At 40.2% G+C, this 16,182-nt stretch overlaps 6 protein-coding genes across 6 annotated transcripts; 2 read left to right on the plus strand and 4 right to left on the minus strand.

Annotated features, from left to right (window-relative positions):
- Positions 1-5,174: 5,174 nt before the first annotated feature.
- On the minus strand, positions 5,175-7,428 carry LOC136264227 (uncharacterized). The gene is made up of 3 exons (XM_066058939.1): positions 6,915-7,428; positions 6,735-6,861; positions 5,175-6,667 (listed from the first exon to the last, which is right to left on the minus strand). The coding sequence occupies exons 1-3, from the start codon at positions 7,424-7,426 to the stop codon at positions 6,089-6,091; spliced, it is 1,218 nt and encodes a 405-aa protein (XP_065915011.1). The 5' UTR covers positions 7,427-7,428; the 3' UTR covers positions 5,175-6,088.
- On the minus strand, positions 5,358-6,080 carry LOC136263763 (uncharacterized). Its single transcript, XM_066058399.1, has one exon. It carries the CDS (start codon positions 6,078-6,080, stop codon positions 5,358-5,360), a length of 723 nt encoding a protein of 240 aa, XP_065914471.1.
- An 880-nt stretch (positions 7,429-8,308) lies between the features above and the next one.
- LOC136263767 (uncharacterized) lies at positions 8,309-11,262 on the plus strand. The gene is made up of 16 exons (XM_066058401.1): positions 8,309-8,397; positions 8,841-8,862; positions 8,929-8,946; positions 8,995-9,056; positions 9,105-9,163; positions 9,237-9,258; positions 9,303-9,356; positions 9,413-9,478; positions 9,523-9,574; positions 9,677-9,774; positions 9,967-10,174; positions 10,222-10,308; positions 10,361-10,637; positions 10,688-11,125; positions 11,176-11,208; positions 11,246-11,262. The coding sequence occupies exons 1-16, from the start codon at positions 8,309-8,311 to the stop codon at positions 11,260-11,262; spliced, it is 1,602 nt and encodes a 533-aa protein (XP_065914473.1).
- On the plus strand, positions 11,223-12,934 carry LOC136264229 (uncharacterized). The gene is made up of 6 exons (XM_066058940.1): positions 11,223-11,318; positions 11,370-11,540; positions 11,586-11,767; positions 11,895-12,265; positions 12,313-12,514; positions 12,600-12,934. The coding sequence occupies exons 1-6, from the start codon at positions 11,294-11,296 to the stop codon at positions 12,921-12,923; spliced, it is 1,275 nt and encodes a 424-aa protein (XP_065915012.1). The 5' UTR covers positions 11,223-11,293; the 3' UTR covers positions 12,924-12,934.
- On the minus strand, positions 12,881-13,932 carry LOC136264230 (uncharacterized). Its single transcript, XM_066058942.1, has 2 exons — positions 13,634-13,932; positions 12,881-13,543 (listed from the first exon to the last, which is right to left on the minus strand). The coding sequence occupies exons 1-2, from the start codon at positions 13,865-13,867 to the stop codon at positions 12,947-12,949; spliced, it is 831 nt and encodes a 276-aa protein (XP_065915014.1). The 5' UTR covers positions 13,868-13,932; the 3' UTR covers positions 12,881-12,946.
- A 369-nt stretch (positions 13,933-14,301) lies between these two features.
- LOC136263554 (uncharacterized) lies at positions 14,302-15,674 on the minus strand. The gene is made up of 2 exons (XM_066058164.1): positions 15,560-15,674; positions 14,302-15,515 (listed from the first exon to the last, which is right to left on the minus strand). Exons 1-2 carry the CDS (start codon positions 15,605-15,607, stop codon positions 14,352-14,354), a joined length of 1,212 nt encoding a protein of 403 aa, XP_065914236.1. The 5' UTR covers positions 15,608-15,674; the 3' UTR covers positions 14,302-14,351.
- Between the last annotated feature and the right edge of the window lie 508 nt (positions 15,675-16,182).

Here is a 16,182-nt window from a genome sequence, read left to right on the forward strand (position 1 = left end):
AGTTCAGGTACATACAAATCACCCTATATAGAGTTCAGTTACTAAAAAAATCACTCTGTAGAGAGTTCAGCTACAAAGAAACCATCCTGTAGAGAGTTCAGCTACAAACAAGTTACCCTACAGTGAAATCAGTTTGAAACAAGAGATTTCAGCTACAAACAAATCAACCTGTAGAGAGTTCAGCTATGAACAGATCACACTGTAGAGAGTTCAGCTATACAAGTCACCCTGTAGAGAGATCAGCTGGAAGAAGTCACCGTCTACAGAGATCAGCTAGAAGCAAGTCACCTTGTAGAGAGTTCAGTGACAAAGAAACAATCCTGTAGAGAGTTCAGCTACAAACCAATCACCCTGTAGACAGTTCAGCTACAAATAAATCAACCTGTAGAGAGATCAACTAGAAACTAGACACAATATAGGGAATTTGGTTACAAGCAAATCACCCTGTAAAGAGATCAGCTACAAACAAATCACGTTGCAGTGAGTTCAGCTACAAACAAATTACCCTGTATAGAGATCGGCTACAAACAAAACACCGTGTAGAGAGATCAGCTACAAACAAATCACCCTCTAGAGAGATCAGCTACAAACAAATCACCCTCTAGAGAGTTCAGCTACAAACAAATCACCCTCTAGAGAGTTCAGCTACAAACAATTCACCCTCTGGAGAGTTCAGCTACAACCAAATCACCCTGTAGAGAGTTCAGCTACAAACAAATCACCTTGTAGAGAGTTAAGCTACAAACAAATCACCTTGCAGTGAGTTCAGCTACAAACAAATTACCCTGTAGAGAGATCAGCTACAAACAAAACACCGTGTAGAGACTTCAGTTACAAACAAATCAACCTGTAGAGATTTCAATTACAAACAAATTACCCTGTAGAGAGATCAGCTACAAACAAAACACCGTGTAGAGACTTCAGTTACAAACAAATCAACCTGTAGAGATTTCAGTTACAAACAAATTGCCCTGTAGAGAGATCAGCTACAAACAAAACACCGTGTAGAGACTTCAGTTACAAACAAATCAACCTGTAGAGACTTCAGTTACAAGCAAATCACCTTGCAGTGAGTTCAGCTACAAAACAAATTACCCTGTAGAGAGATCGGCTACAAACAAAACACCTTGTAGAGACTTCAGCTACAAACAAATCAACCTGTAGAGATTTCAGTTACAAACAAATCACCCACAGCAGCTACAACCTAAATCATCCTGTAGAGAGTTCAGCTACAAAAAAAATCACCCTGTAGAGAGATCAGCTATACTTCCCAAGAAACACGTATATAGCTAGCAATATTGACGTTACTTGTCTATTATCATAGCCAGGTAGCTATTTGGCGGATGATTCTAGTGAAAATTCACCAACCGCAAAAGTTACTTCCCCGTCAAATTTTCTGCGTATACGGTATAGGCATCACCTGAATCACAACACACAAACAAGCTAGCTGTAGACTTACTATACATACATGCTCACATGCTTGATTATGTCAGCTCATACAGTTATTTTTACTTACTGAAAGACAAAAAATGTCACATAACATAATTATGAACAAATTCGTTGTGTGCCAGTAACCATGCAACACTGTTTGGACTAAACATGGATTAAAAAGTTATGATGTGAAGCAAATACTGCAACATGAGTAGCACTGCTCACACAGACCATTTAGGATGGGTAGAATGTTTGAAGAGCAACAAGACTACAGCAATGTGTTCTGAACATAGCACCTAACATTGTGCTCAGATGCACAATGCAGCACACCAGCAATGAATATGATAGTCAGCAAAAGATATAGCCACTTTTGTGTTGTTAAGGATCACCGCTACATGTCACAAGTGTAGTTCAGAAGTTCTTGTTGTTCCTTGCATTTGTGCACTGCTAAGCAACCTCTGCTTCTAACCATTTCAATCTCTGCTTCTCAATTTCTGGCTACACGAGACTAACAGGGACTATGATCGCATCACCCAATCTCTGGAGACACCATAATTAGACATACACTGTAACAGATCTGTGATACTGCCCAGTACTCGGCCCAGTACCAAACATCGCCATGAACATCGTGAGTTGAAGGATCACTGAGGATGAACGCTCCATTATAATACATTTTAGTTCTAACTAGAGTGTCAGTCCACTAGTGGCTTTAAAATTGGTCCAAACATCGTCACATCTAACGCGCATATAGGTGTGCACTAATAAGAAAAAAACACTGGTTATGTGCTACCATAGAGCAGTTTCAAAACCATGGTAACCAAAAATTACGCAATGGACACACCCAAATCGCCATGTTTTTGTACCAGACTGTTTCATGTTGCAAGTTGAATTCCTCGCTAAATTCATGCCAAGATTATTAATACGTAAGGAAAAGAGATGCCAGTGATAGAATAAAGTATGTAGGTGAGTTATTACGCATTAAAAGATCCGTGCTGCCTCCCAACAGGGCAGTTTCGTAGGAAGGAGAAATGCGTAAAGATGGATTTGGCCAAATTGCGACCTATTCACCGCCCAAAGGTGGTTAAAACTAGGGGAAACCTGCAGTATAGGTCTTTATCCAGCACCACAGCATCGTACAGCCACATCGAGCTATCCCCTAGTTAGCCAGAATCGCTCATGTGCTGGGATTCCCACTTCGTGTGAAAAAGCAGACAGCAAAATAAGACCGATAAAGTTTAACTGATGGTTGATTTCGACAATAAAATTTAACTCTAGCAAAATTCACCACTAAGAGTCTTCTTTTTCTGGCGTTTTATCACAGTTTGGTATTACGCCATTACCGGTCTCGTGCCTTTCAGGAGTTCTGGCCAATCCTGGGATAGCTGGATGTGGCTGTACGCTGCTGTGGTGCTGGGTAAAGACGTATACTGTAAGTTTTCCCTAGTTTTAACCACCTTTGGGCGGTGAATAGATCGTAATTTGGCCAAATCCATTTTTACGCATTTCTCTTTTCTTCGAAACTGCCCTGTTGGGAGGCAGTACGTATCTTTTAATGCCTAATAACTCACCTGCACATTTTATTCTATCACTGGCATCTATTTTACTCATGTATTAATAAGTCTTGGCATGGATTTAGCGAGGAATTCAACTTGCAACATCTAGCAATCTGGTACAAAAACATGGCGATTTGGGTGTGGTCCATTGCGTAATTTTTGGTTACCATGGTTTTGAAACTGCTCTATAGACTATGTGCGATCTAGGGCGTGGCACTTATTACATCATTAAAAAATCACCTGAAAAGCGCATCCGCCATTTTTTGAGGGCAAAAAGGAACAAGTGATGCCGTCAAGTTGCTGTGCTGTTGAGTGCCGAAATCGTTGTAAAGCGGGAAAAGTTACATTGTACACCTTCCCTAAGAATCTGGTGCGAAGAAGACAGTGGATACAAGCTATTCACCGTGAAGCTTGGGAACCAACTCAGCATTCTTGGGTCTGTGGAAAGCATTTCATTTCAGGTAGACACGGGATGAAAGTGTGTAATAGTTATACTGTAAATAATCAGAATGCTGCTTGGTTAAGTGTAATATTTTGTGAATGTACTACAACCACTACTGAAGTTTTTCTGTATTTTACAGGAAGACCTTGCAGGTTGAAATGGGATCCTGACTATGTTCCATCAATATTCTCATTTAAAGAGAGAAATGAAGAAGCAGATAAAGATAAGTTGGCTAGAAGTCATAGATTGCAGAACAGAAGGGGCTATGCATCAAGTACATGCTCGAGTACACGTAAGGCATCACGAAAGTGCAAATCAACTACTACTCGTGATCAGGTGCCACAAGTTGAAAATGCCGAGGAGTTGATGTCGACAGGAAATGATATAACTGATAGCACTGGAACAATGGATAATGAAATTTTAAGTAGTGCTGTTGAGACCATGGAGATTGACCATGAGCAGCATTGTGATGGTCCTGACGATTCTTCTGTGTTACATCAGCCCCGAACGCTTTCACATCTAGCAGAAGAATGTCTTAAGGGATACATACCTTCACTTGTAATGATCATTCATAAGCAGCAGCAGATTATTCAGCAACGACATCACGTTATTGATGCACTTAATGATAAAAGGTGTCACTGGAAAAATGTCTAGATGAACAAAAAGAGTTAACTGAAATGGTGAAAGAAGAGCTGCAGACCGCATCTGTATTACTCAGCCCCTCTCTCCGAATGAAGGATGATGATGAACAAACTTATTTTTATTCTGGTTTGCCATCATATTCTGCATTTACCACACTACTTGCTTTGCTTTCTACTGTTTTACCTCCTTACGAGCACAGAGGAATAAGTCATAGTGACCAGCTTCTGATGGTCTTGATGAAACTGAGACGGGCAACAACGAATCAGGATCTAGCTTATCGATTCAGAATTGATGTAACCAGAGTGTCTAAAATTTTTCATCAGTGGATTGATACAATGGCCTTTCAGCTAAAGCCTCTAGTAAAATGGCCAGAAAGAGGAATGATCCGGACCACTATCCCTGACTGTTTTAAGCCAAAGTATGCCCGTACAACTTGTATTATTGATTGTTCAGAAATCTTTATTCAACGCCCATCTTCATTAGCAGCAAGAGCCGAGACATATTCTAATTACAAAAGTCATAACACTGTGAAGTTTCTAATTGCTATTAGCCCCACGGGTGCAATTATCTTTGTTTCTAAGTGTTGGGGAGGACGTGCCAGTGACAAACACATTACTGCACACAGTGGGTTTTTGGACAAGCTGATGCACGGTGACTTGGTTTTAGCTGATAGAGGTTTTGATATAACCTAACCTTTAGCTCTTCGTGGTGCTTCACTAGCAATTCCTCCTTTCACAAAGGGAAAACCCCAACTCTCACAGAGGGAAGTGGAGACAGCTAGAGAATTGTCTAGGGTGAGGATCCATGTGGAACGAGCCATTGGGAGGCTCAAAAACTTCAGAATTTTACAGTCAACTCTACCAATCACCCTGGTGAAATCTGCTACTGATGAAGAATTTTGTACCATTGATAAGATCTTATTTGTATGTGCTGCATTATGTAACTTGCAACCACCTTTGGTTTAAAATTATGTAAAGAAATTATATACGCCACAACATTTTAGTTCATCAGTATGTTATAAAGAATTCACAAATCTAACACTGAACTATGATGCAGAATATAAAATGGGACAGTACATAATCACATATTAAGAAAATCAAATATTACAGTTAGGACAGAACCAATCTCCTCTAGAGGCTCGCTTTATGCCAACACAATTGAAGTGAAACCATGAAATCTTACACTCAGAATTATCACAGCAAATCATCTTTCCATGCTCACCTTCTTGACAAAAACAGTATGTAACTTCTTCATTGCTGGTGGCTGCTACAGTGGTGGAGCTGGACAACTCACTTGCATCTAATACATTGCGAGTTAGGATTTCTGGTAACAATTTCTACATAAAACTTCGTTAGCTTTTTAATCAAACTTTCAGTGAAGTTAGAATTTACTTCCATTCGCTCTATTAGAATTCCCTTGGGTGTCCATACAACAAAATCACAGTACTGTTTGCAGCTAACTACAAGCTGTCCTTGTACCTGTGTATAATGTTTGTGATTCTGACGAAGCCCAGTTTCATTTAAAAATGAGTTTTTCAGTCTGTGAAGCTGTGATGGGTGAGTACCTTTACCCGAAAATGGGCACTTAATCTCCACAATTCCTTGTCCACCACAGCAACTACATTCTACCAATGCATCTGGGCTTGCACCCAAAAAAGGATATTGGGGGTTAACAACCAACCCAGTCAATGTACACCGGAATCCTTGATGTAATGATGACATTTTGGCAATGTATTCTCTCCTTGCTGTGTCTTCTTTTTCAACTCCCCATTTAATGGCCAGAATGTGAGTGATGTCCACATTACATAGCAACCTCTTTATAAGACTATCAGGACTATTTTTTTCCTTGAAAGTGAAGACATCGTGGAACAAAGAAGCAGTAATACGACCTTGTCGTTGACTATACCAGTCACTGCTTAGCCTTTGGGTGCGTGTTGCTAATTCAATGGCCATAGCTTGCTCATCAGTAACAGACAAGCTTACAAACACTTCTTTTGACAACTGAAGCAACATTTCCTTACTCAGTTTTTGTGTTTGGGATCAAATAATTCAAGCAAAGGCTTTGGGATATTGGGTACTACTTGTGTAGTCACCAAGGAAGAAATTGATGCATCAGCAATGGATGTTGTTGATTCCATCACGGGTGTTGTGACCATTGATGTATCAGGACTCACTGATGATTCCACCACGGGTGTTGTGACCATTGATGTATCGGGACTCGATGATGATTCAACCATGGGTGTAGTGGCCGTTGATGTATCAGGACTCACTGATGATTCCATCACTGGTGTTGTGACAATTGATGAATCAACACTTGAGGATATCATTCCTGAGTCAGTTACAGAATCTACAATTGGTGTACCAACACTCGATGTCACTTTGGATAGCTGAGAATCGTCATCAGGTTTTGGAACAATAGTAAAGACAGAAGCATGGGGCAAACAATTATTGATTGCACTGTAGAGTGTTTCTGGTGGTATTTGTGACAAATTTCTTTGCTGCTTTTTAGCTGAATAAGTAAACTCACTGCAAGTCTGTTTTCTTTTAGAACTGTGTTTAGGCTTTACAAAATTAATATTTCTGACTTCAGCAGGATTTATCTGTAGAAAGATAAAAATTTATAAACACTATTACCTAATTCGTAAATACAGCAGTATGATAACTCACATTTTCTTTATACCAGTTGTTCCAATTACAGCTTGTGGAGGTGCACGATGGCTTAGTAAGACCCAATCGAACAGCAGTTTCAACCTTGAAAAGTATTGCCGCTATGTGACTGCACACTTCACCCAGGCTACATATTAAACCAAGAATGACAATATATCTGTACTACCATGTAGAACTTACCCGACTTTGCAAGTACAATGTGCTGTTATAACTTCAGCATCAGCCTTCTGCAATATGACCCAGGCCTTATGGGCTTGATCTGGAGTCTTTTGACTGGGGTTCACCAAAGCTTTTAGGATGACATGATTCCCATGCCCATAGCAGTAGACAGTGCGGACATGACCGTTGCAAAAATAGTTGTACGCGTCCAGAGACTTGTGGGCTTTCAACTTTTCCTTGGTATAAGGCCCTTTGGTTTCGATTAAATATGAATATAAATCACCATACACCAGATCTGGCCACTGTGTCATATCATCCGTCCACGATTCCTCGCCAATAGAGTATGGATCAGGTAGTACTTCATCACGTATTGTGAGCTTTTCAACATAGCGTCTTTGTGCTAAATAATCTAACGATTTAAAATACTCAGAAGTCATAATTTCAACATTCGCTTTTGCCCTCAAAAAATGGCGGATGCGTTTTTCACGTGATTTTTTAATGATGTAATAAGTGCCACGCCCTAGATCGCACATAGTCTATAGATAATACACGCGCCATGGTGCTACTTGATAATTCTGTAACATAAGGTACTTCTTTTTGTGTGATACACAACACATAACATGGTGTAGTGTAGCATAGATAGTGTAGTGCACTGTAGTGTTAGTGTGTATTAAATACACTCTGTAGTGCTCTGTGTAGTGTGGTGTCAGTGTTGGCTTAGTAAAAAGCCAGGTAACTACAGACTACCTGGCCCTCATTGTGCAACTGGGTAGACTGCTTTACACTGTACATAGTTTGTTTGTTCAAACTTTACAGTGACAAGCACTGAAGGTCTACAGCAACATGTGCTGTAGTCTGGCTCCACCCGCCCCTTCGTTATAAAAAGTAAGGGTCTGGTGAAATTCAGATACCGAATCATTTCTAAAGGAATTCAGTTAGACAGTCTGACCATATGGTCTTATGTATCATTTGTTATGTAAAATGATCACACTTGCATCCCGTTGCTTAGTGATTGTATTTGAAGTACGAGTGTAATGTCATTGGCATGTATTAATTGGCTAGTGCAGACTTTCTGCACTAGAAATGATTTAGGATCTGTATTTCACCAGACCCTTACTCTTAGTGAAGGGGCAGGCAGCACCAGACTACATGTGTTGCAGCCTTAGGATTAGGCCACTCCAAGAAAATTGATTGTTTCCCATTTCATTGACCTCAAAAATTCATGTAGGCAGGCGGTTCGTTATCCATTATTCGTTACCACTTATTTTCAAAATTTAAAGGTGAAATTACAGTAGAATTATTTAAACTAAGAGCCTGAACAGTCAAAAGCTAGCTAAATGGGCTTTGCGAATGCTTAACTATTTACTGCTTAGCAATTACAGGAAAAAAAAATGTTCAGTTCACAGCAATAATAAATGGCCATGCGGGAAGAGAACCTGCATGCGGGCTGGAAATGGGAAACAATGAATTTTATTGGAGTGGCCTTACCTAACCTAAACAAATGGTGACTAATTAGTTGTATTTCATTGTTATGTCACTAGGCAAGGTGGTAGAACCGACCAGCATTGCATTCCTGTGTTCAGCACACTAGGAGCATTGGCACTAATAGTGCTATAGTGTAATGTATGTAATCTTACTCGGCCACTGTGTGAGTATTGGTAGCAATATTGTTTCTCTTACTGATTACCAATATGGGCTAAATTCTCCCTATCGGTAGCCGATATTATGGCCAATCCGATTATCGGTACAGCTCTATCTGGTATTGGTGCATCCCTAATACACACACACACACTCACACATACACTTGTGGAAGTGGAAGCCTTCTTCATCTGCTAGAGACCTTGAAAACAAGAAATACTTTAAGTCTTTATCTATACTGTCCAATTGTGAATTTTGCTTGCACCATGCTAGTTGTCATGTTGTAGTAGCCACTATGTCATGTTGTAGGTACTACTATGTCATGTTGTTGGTGCCACTATGTCATGTTGTAGGCACTACTGTGTCATGTTGTAGGCACCACTATGTCATGTTGTAGGTGCCACTATGTTATGTTGTAGGTGCCACTATGTCATGTTGTAGGCACCACTGTGTCATGTTGTAGGTGCCACTATGTCATGTTGTAGGCACCACTGTATCATGTTGTAGGCACCACTGTGTCATGTTGTAGGTGCCACTATGTCATGTTGTAGGCACCACTGTGTCATGTTGTAGGTGCCACTGTGTCATGTTGAAGCTACCACTGTGTCATGTTGAAGCTACCACTGTGTCATGTTGAAGCTACCACTGTGTCATGTTGAAGCTACCACTGTGTCATGTTGAAGCTACCACTGTGTCATGTTGTAGGTTACACTGTGTCATGTTGTAGGTTACACTGTGTCATGTTGATGCTACCACTGTGTCATGTTGTAGGTGCCACTGTGTCATGTTGAAGCTACCACTGTGTCATGTTGAAGCTACCACTGTGTCATGTTGAAGCTACCACTGTGTCATGTTGAAGCTACCACTGTGTCATGTTGTAGGTGCCACTGTGTCATGTTGAAGCTACCACTGTGTCATGTTGAAGCTACCACTGTGTCATGTTGTAGGTGCCACTGTGTCATGTTGAAGCTACCACTGTGTCATGTTGTAGGTGCCACTGTGTCATGTTGAAGCTACCACTGTGTCATGTTGAAGCTACCACTGTGTCATGTTGAAGCTACCACTGTGTCATGTTGAAGCTACCACTGTGTCATGTTGATGCTACCACTGTGTCATGTTGAAGCTACCACTGTGTCATGTTGTAGGTTGCACTGTGTCATGTTGAAGCTACCACTGTGTCATGTTGTAGGTGCCACTGTGTCATGTTGAAGCTACCACTGTGTCATGTTGAAGCTACCACTGTGTCATGTTGAAGCTACCACTGTGTCATGTTGAAGCTACCACTGTGTCATGTTGAAGCTACCACTGTGTCATGTTGAAGCTACCACTGTGTCTTGTGCACATGTGCGCTATTACCTTTATTGTTTGAATGGTGTAATTGCTTGTAGTCATGATATTTGGTATAGATTTTATGATATTTGACGTGTATACATAGTGTCGTACATGTTGCACACCAGGTAACATGTCCTCCTGATTATCGATTGTGGCAGCAAACCATGTACAGTCAGTTCGGACAAAAGTGGTCAAGGTTGCAGCAGGGACCCATGTGGAATGTAGTTTTTTCTGCACAAGCGTCTGAAGTAGGTGAAGGTATACCATCTGATGTGGATCCAGAAGATTCACATTGTCGAAGTACAATGAAGGTAAGAATCTACGTAAATATCCTGGTGAATACTGTTATATTCTGTAGGCCTTGGTTAACATTCCAGCCATTTCAGACAGGTCATTGCGCCGAGATATTGCCTCCAGTAATATACATCTTGGTTCTCAAATCCAAGTACATAATGTTGTCATTTATGATGATCGAGTATTAGTAATATTATTCCTAGGAAACAGTTCTTGATGATGCAGCTAAAGCACACCCGGATGCATGGTGGTGGCTGAAGGCTGATGGCTGTGATATCTCAAAAGGTCTCAAAGAGTCTGTAAAGCAACAATGGAGCGGGGATGTTGACTTAAATGATGGAAGCTTACAAAAGCAGTTTGCTGAATACAAGGTTCGACTAGGAATAGCTGAGAAAGTTGGAATAGAGAAAGAGAAGGTTACGGAAGATCTTGATGCTGTCTTAGAAGATTTAGTCAAAGATCTAGACTTTATTCATTCAGGTATGCCAATTATTGAAATTGAATTATAGTAATATGAGCATTATGTATAGAATTGAAGAAGTACAATGATACTTATTCTGAAAAATTACAGTCTGACAAGTATAGTGACAAAGACATGATCAATCTTAGCTGGAAAATCAAGGAACTCGGGGATTTGAATGGCATGGGAAGGTTGTTGCGTACAGAGATAGATAGATTATTCAGACGAATGAAGGCTGGGGAGTGCTTATGGGAGCAGGAAAATATTCCTAGGAGTATGGCAGAGATTCAGAAGAACTTGACCACTTTTATCAAAGGAATAACCCGTCACCAACGCATACCAGCAAGTCATGTTTTGGTGTTCATGATTAGCAATGAGGAACGAAGAAATAAACCTTATGCAATACCTGTACAGTGCATACCGTACAAAAGTTTAACTGATTTGAAAGTCCGAGAGCTTGCTAACAAAGTCATACAAGAGATGACCAGCAGAAAGATGAAAGTAGCAGGTAGCTATAGGTTGTTTGAATGTAGTAATGATATAGTCCTAATATCATAGGGTTTACTACAGACGGAGAGTGGAATTCTTTACGTACTAAAGAAATCTCCAACCACTGTCTGTCTTTCAGATTCTCAGCAACGTTAGGAGACAATACGCACATAAGAAGCAAAAGACAATGATTGAAATGCTTACTCCGTTGTGTAAGTGAATTTTATGTATGCTTGTACATTGCTATGTCAATGAATGAACAGGCAATACAAATGGAATTTTCACTGCTCGTGTTCCTAACAATGCCGTTAGTCAAAACCTACTTAGTGAAATACATGGATGGATTACAGCTGGTGCAACCATGAATGATGTGATAGAACGTTTAAGGTTGAGGACTGTACCAACTGGTTATGCAATTCATAATTGGACAAATGGTACTGATATTACACATCTGTCCTGTAAATACCATTCTCTGCTAGGGAAGGATGAAAGCCTATTAGACAAACTTCGATCAATCTTGGCCCAGCTCGAGTATAAGTACCAGATAGATTTGTGGCATTCCAAGGGTGTTCCTTTCAAGGATCATCTATATGTGCCAGAGGTACACCCAAACACGGGACTAAGATTTTGTGAGCGGGAAGATGACGCTCATGTCTTAAAGGTATAAATACATGTTTCAACAATAATGTACGTAGTCAAGCTAAGTGCATTAATTATTATCCTCAGCTTTGTATATAGTACTATATATATGTATATATGCATGCACAGATTCATCATTTTCTGAATAGCGTATTGGACACAGCCTTAGAGTTGGAGGAAATGCTGATATTCAATTGGAGAGATTCGTGGAAGCCGTCCATGATTCGTCTGCTGGACTAACCTACACAGCTCTCTCAGGAATCCGCAAGCAATCTGTTGAAGACGTGGAGAGATTATTCAGCAAATCATTAATAAAATGGATGGAAAGCAAAGGATATAGTACTGAGGCCAAGCATATTGAAGTAGTCTGTAATTGGAGACGTGCATGTGATGAAAGAGGGCTGACAGACCAGCAGCGCAGTAAGTTCAACAATGATTTCCTCGACTACATCCTTGATGATCTAATGCCATGGCATCGAAAACCACATCATAGAGATTTCAGTCTCCTAGAAGTCAACAGGTATAAGTACATATTATACCAGATAGTGCTATTGCTTTATTTCACAGGAGCATTGCAGGAGTGAGAGGCTTTAGCAGAGAGACTATTGTAGCCCTAGCTGCTAATATTGAGTCCCGTGAATGGAGGCGTGGATATCTTATAGAGAAGAATTTACCACCAGAACATCCCCGTGCAAGCACGACTGATGACGTCGAATGTTTATTTAGTGTATTGCGTGACAGTGTTGGAAAAGATTTTACACTGAAAGAGGTTAGGTTAACTGTATTATATATTATTCGACATGTGCATTACATTAATTACTTACATTAATTACTCTGCATTAATGGTATTACAGGTTATGTTTGGATGGAGGAAAGTTGTACTTGAATTTGCTAAAAGGATCGACCCTGACTTACCATTTTATTACTTCACATCATCCCACAGCCGTTTTTATGAGGGAGAGATGCCTGAGTTCAACAGGAAAGGAAACAAAAGTCAGAAGCCCAAGCGAATGCCAAAGTATGAATTGCTTGGATCGGACAGCAGGGTTACACTAGCAGTTCGCAATTCTACTTCAATTCGGACTGCATTCCATAACTTGCCTGTAAAGCTACCTCCTCCACCCGGCACAATATATCAATTAGCACATGATCATTCATATACAGCAAATAAAAAATGATTACATAGTCATTCATGTGATTGTTAATTTCGTGCACAACTGCTTTGTGTTACAGTTTTGGACCATGATCCATTTTTGGTGATTGCGATGCCAGCATATAAGCCTGGAGGTTTGAAGTACACAATATATCTGATCCAGTCAAAAAATACTTTGATGATCTTGTCGTCGTCAATTGCCTTGTGTACATCAGGTAGAGCTTCTTTCACTACATACCCAATCCTCTCCCACTGTTTGTCTGCTTTACACATAAAAGCAATCGCATGGGAATCAATCGGATTGCTTGGCTCTTTCTCAAGCTTGACAGGAACTGTCTCACCAGTGCTTTTCTTCTGCTTGGCAAGAGCAAGCAGCTCTTGATAGCGATGTTCCTTGGTTGCTCCAATGCATTTAAATATAACTGTGTGAGTAATACTTGGAACTAAGTCTTCACTATCACTTATCTCCTCTGATCCAGATTCATCAGTATTGTGCTGATCGTCCTGTGGCAATGATGCTGCACTGGAGTTGTCATCTTCATCTTCAGCTCCATCTACCCACACCCAATCCCAGATAACAAAAACTTGTTTGTCTTCGAATAGAGTGTACGAGGACACATTGATGGATTTATTAAACTCTTCTTTCTGAAATAAAAAATATTGTTCATAGTTTTATGTAAAGCTAGCTAGTTACATGGATTAATGTATCAGTACACATATATAAACCACACTAACTTCAATTAAAAACCCACTGTCATTGCTGACAGGGAACTTTGCGATGGCTGGAAGAGGATGATTCAATAAATCTATGTTACGAGCGAAGCCATCAAACACGTGCACAGTCCCGTCCACATCTTCCCAGCGAAACTTTACTTCCCTCAATGGAACCTTGAAAACAGGGAAGCTTGGAACTACATATCGGTGCAAATCTCCTTTCGATAGTATCTCCATGTATACGTAATCCTCCATTTTGGAATTCTAAATATGCAATTAAGGCAATAATTTTGTGTGGCGCTTATATCGTGTCCATCCTCCTCTGGTTTTAGCACATCTGTAATATGTCAATCATTGAAGCCAGATTATTTTTGTGGTAAGGTATAACATATTAGCATATCAAATCAAGCAATGTGCACTTCAGCCACTTACAGTAATCTTTTTAATAAAGGGAAAAATAATGAACAAGCTCACTTCCTGTGCTGCATAGATTCCACAGAGGTCCACATGTGGTAATAGGTTGAAAAAAGAAAAATCAATTGGATTGGTCGAAATCCTGTGCATGTGTTTTTGTTGTTGCACAAGAACTGTTTAGTGTGTGTGGTGAATGCATGTGAGTGTATCCGTGTTAAATCAAAGATGATGGCATCTTAATAACCTTTCAGTAACCTGTGCCTTTGTTAAGCAAATCAATTAAGTCATCAAAATTATTTACAACATTACAAATACGTATATCCATCTACCAATCGTTTAGAAACACTTGAAGATTATAACAGAGTGATTGTGGGGTCAATACTTCCCCACTTGCGTCATGGACCTCAATGAAAAATTTTCTAACTTCATTTCCTTTGCAAGTCAACTTGCAGTGTATACTGCCGAGGATTTTATCCAAGAGTAACCCACGTACACTGTATTCATGTATATGTTTTCCTTTAGAAATTTTTCGGAGAAGTTTAGATACCATTGCAAAGTGCAGAGCTGCTAATAATTCCCCAAGCTTCTCTGGGTAGCAGTATCCCACAGCATTTTTCATTGGATTTCTTTTCCAGGAGAGTTCTACCATGAGACACTCATCTCCGGAAGAATCATCTTCACTCGCTTCTTTAGAACTTTGGGCAGTAACATCTGCACCCACTTCCGTAGACATTCGGGTAGTAGCACAAATAACTCGTTTTTTTTTTACTAAAAGATCCGGCACTCCATGAAAGATATAAGCATTAGCACATGCCAAACCGTTAGTCAATGAAGTTTGTACGGCATTAAATACAGTTCCTTGTTTAGACATGAGCTGTATGTAAAGATTAGGGAATGTAAGTTTCAAGCAACCATAGAGCCTCCTGGTCCAATCATCTTCATTCCAACTGAACACCAACGGTTCTGGCTCATACACCAAGTCATCAGATTCTTTCTGAAGGCTCTCTTTGTAAATCCTGAGAGTGTTACTTCTTCTAGGATCACAATTATCACCTAGACTGTCTATGTAGCTCTTCAAACAACTATTGGATCGAAAATAAGACTCAAAATTGTCATGATAAGGATGCTTTGCACATGCTTCATTCCTGATTATTTCCCTTTTTGAAGGCCATAGGTGCAGCAGCTGCGACATGTTGATGCTTGAAAATGTGGCATGGTTAGTGTGCCGATACACATATGCGTTATTTGCAAATCGCGTAAAACTCCCATTACATTTCCACTTATCAAAATCATTGCTCTCCCTTTCCGCTTTCGTTTTTGCACCAATTCTACTACTGTTCAGCAAGGCCATGTCTGAGACCATAGCATCTTTCAGATCCTTCAATTCCATAGTAAAGATTTCGTCACGTATACTATACGCTTCAAGTAGTGGTTTGTCGATGCTTACAGCTCTAGATATAAAGGTTACGCCAAAGTAATAAAAGTTGACCTGGAGAATAATATAAGCATTACTCAATACACTTGTAGACTTACTTCACATTTCGTAATGCACACTCTCTTATGCGGCGGGGATGCCTCCATAGACCCAACTCAACCGTATGAATAAAACGCTAAAATCATACGCAAAGTTATCTTGGTAACATAGTAACAGTCAGCTACGCAATCAACCACGTCGCCTTGCACGTCGCGGACCACGTTCTATCTCTCTTGAATCCGTAAAATGTCAGCTCACACACTTTGAAGTAACGTTCAAAGTTATAGGTTCAAAGAACAACTCGGGCACAGCGAGGCCCTGATACAGAACGTAGGCGCGCGTTATTAAAATATCCGGAAATCTCCTGAAATAAACGGACTTCTATCGAGCCAAAGATTCCAGATTCCAAGGCAGGATTCCTGATTCCGTGTGGGATTCCGAGGGATTCCAAACGAGTTGTACGGGATTCCAGCTCGTGACGGACCCTCGGTCATGGCATCCTATTTCTCATATACTCAGATGATATCATTGTTATTACACTCGTCCTCGGCTCCGCCTCGGACTCGTGTAATATTATAACAATGATATCACCCTTGTAACGGGACATTTGTAACAGGACATGACTATAACGTAGCGGGTACCTATTGTGCGCAACGATTATGATTATTTTTATTGCAACAGT

Source organism: Dysidea avara, chromosome 8 (genome assembly GCF_963678975.1).
Source record: "Dysidea avara chromosome 8, odDysAvar1.4, whole genome shotgun sequence".
NCBI lineage: Eukaryota > Metazoa > Porifera > Demospongiae > Dictyoceratida > Dysideidae > Dysidea > Dysidea avara.

Bases quoted from the DNA above. Each gene is read 5' to 3' on its own strand.
- LOC136263763 (XM_066058399.1), bottom strand. From the start codon at position 6,080: ATGTTGCTTCAGTTGTCAAAAGAAGTGTTTGTAAGCTTGTCTGTTACT.
- LOC136264227 (XM_066058939.1), bottom strand. From the start codon at position 7,426: ATGTGCGATCTAGGGCGTGGCACTTATTACATCATTAAAAAATCACGT. The intron at 6,862-6,914 runs GTAAGTTCTACA...TTTAATATGTAG, and splicing joins CATTGTACTTGCAAAGTCGG to CCTGGGTGAAGTGTGCAGTC. The intron at 6,668-6,734 runs GTGAGTTATCAT...ATCTTTCTACAG, and splicing joins ACAACTGGTATAAAGAAAAT to ATAAATCCTGCTGAAGTCAG.
- LOC136263767 (XM_066058401.1), top strand. From the start codon at position 8,309: ATGGCCATGCGGGAAGAGAACCTGCATGCGGGCTGGAAATGGGAAACA. The intron at 8,398-8,840 runs GTGACTAATTAG...GTCATGTTGTAG, and splicing joins TTACCTAACCTAAACAAATG to GTACTACTATGTCATGTTGT. The intron at 10,638-10,687 runs GTATGCCAATTA...CATTATGTATAG, and splicing joins TCTAGACTTTATTCATTCAG to AATTGAAGAAGTACAATGAT.
- LOC136264229 (XM_066058940.1), top strand. From the start codon at position 11,294: ATGATTGAAATGCTTACTCCGTTGT. The intron at 11,768-11,894 runs GTATAAATACAT...TTTTCTGAATAG, and splicing joins ATGACGCTCATGTCTTAAAG to CGTATTGGACACAGCCTTAG. The intron at 12,515-12,599 runs GTTAGGTTAACT...ATGGTATTACAG, and splicing joins AAGATTTTACACTGAAAGAG to GTTATGTTTGGATGGAGGAA.
- LOC136264230 (XM_066058942.1), bottom strand. From the start codon at position 13,867: ATGGAGGATTACGTATACATGGAGATACTATCGAAAGGAGATTTGCAC. The intron at 13,544-13,633 runs GTTAGTGTGGTT...TTTTTATTTCAG, and splicing joins ACAGTGGGTTTTTAATTGAA to AAAGAAGAGTTTAATAAATC.
- LOC136263554 (XM_066058164.1), bottom strand. From the start codon at position 15,607: ATGGAGGCATCCCCGCCGCATAAGAGAGTGTGCATTACGAAATGTGAA. The intron at 15,516-15,559 runs GTAAGTCTACAA...ATTATTCTCCAG, and splicing joins TGTGCATTACGAAATGTGAA to GTCAACTTTTATTACTTTGG.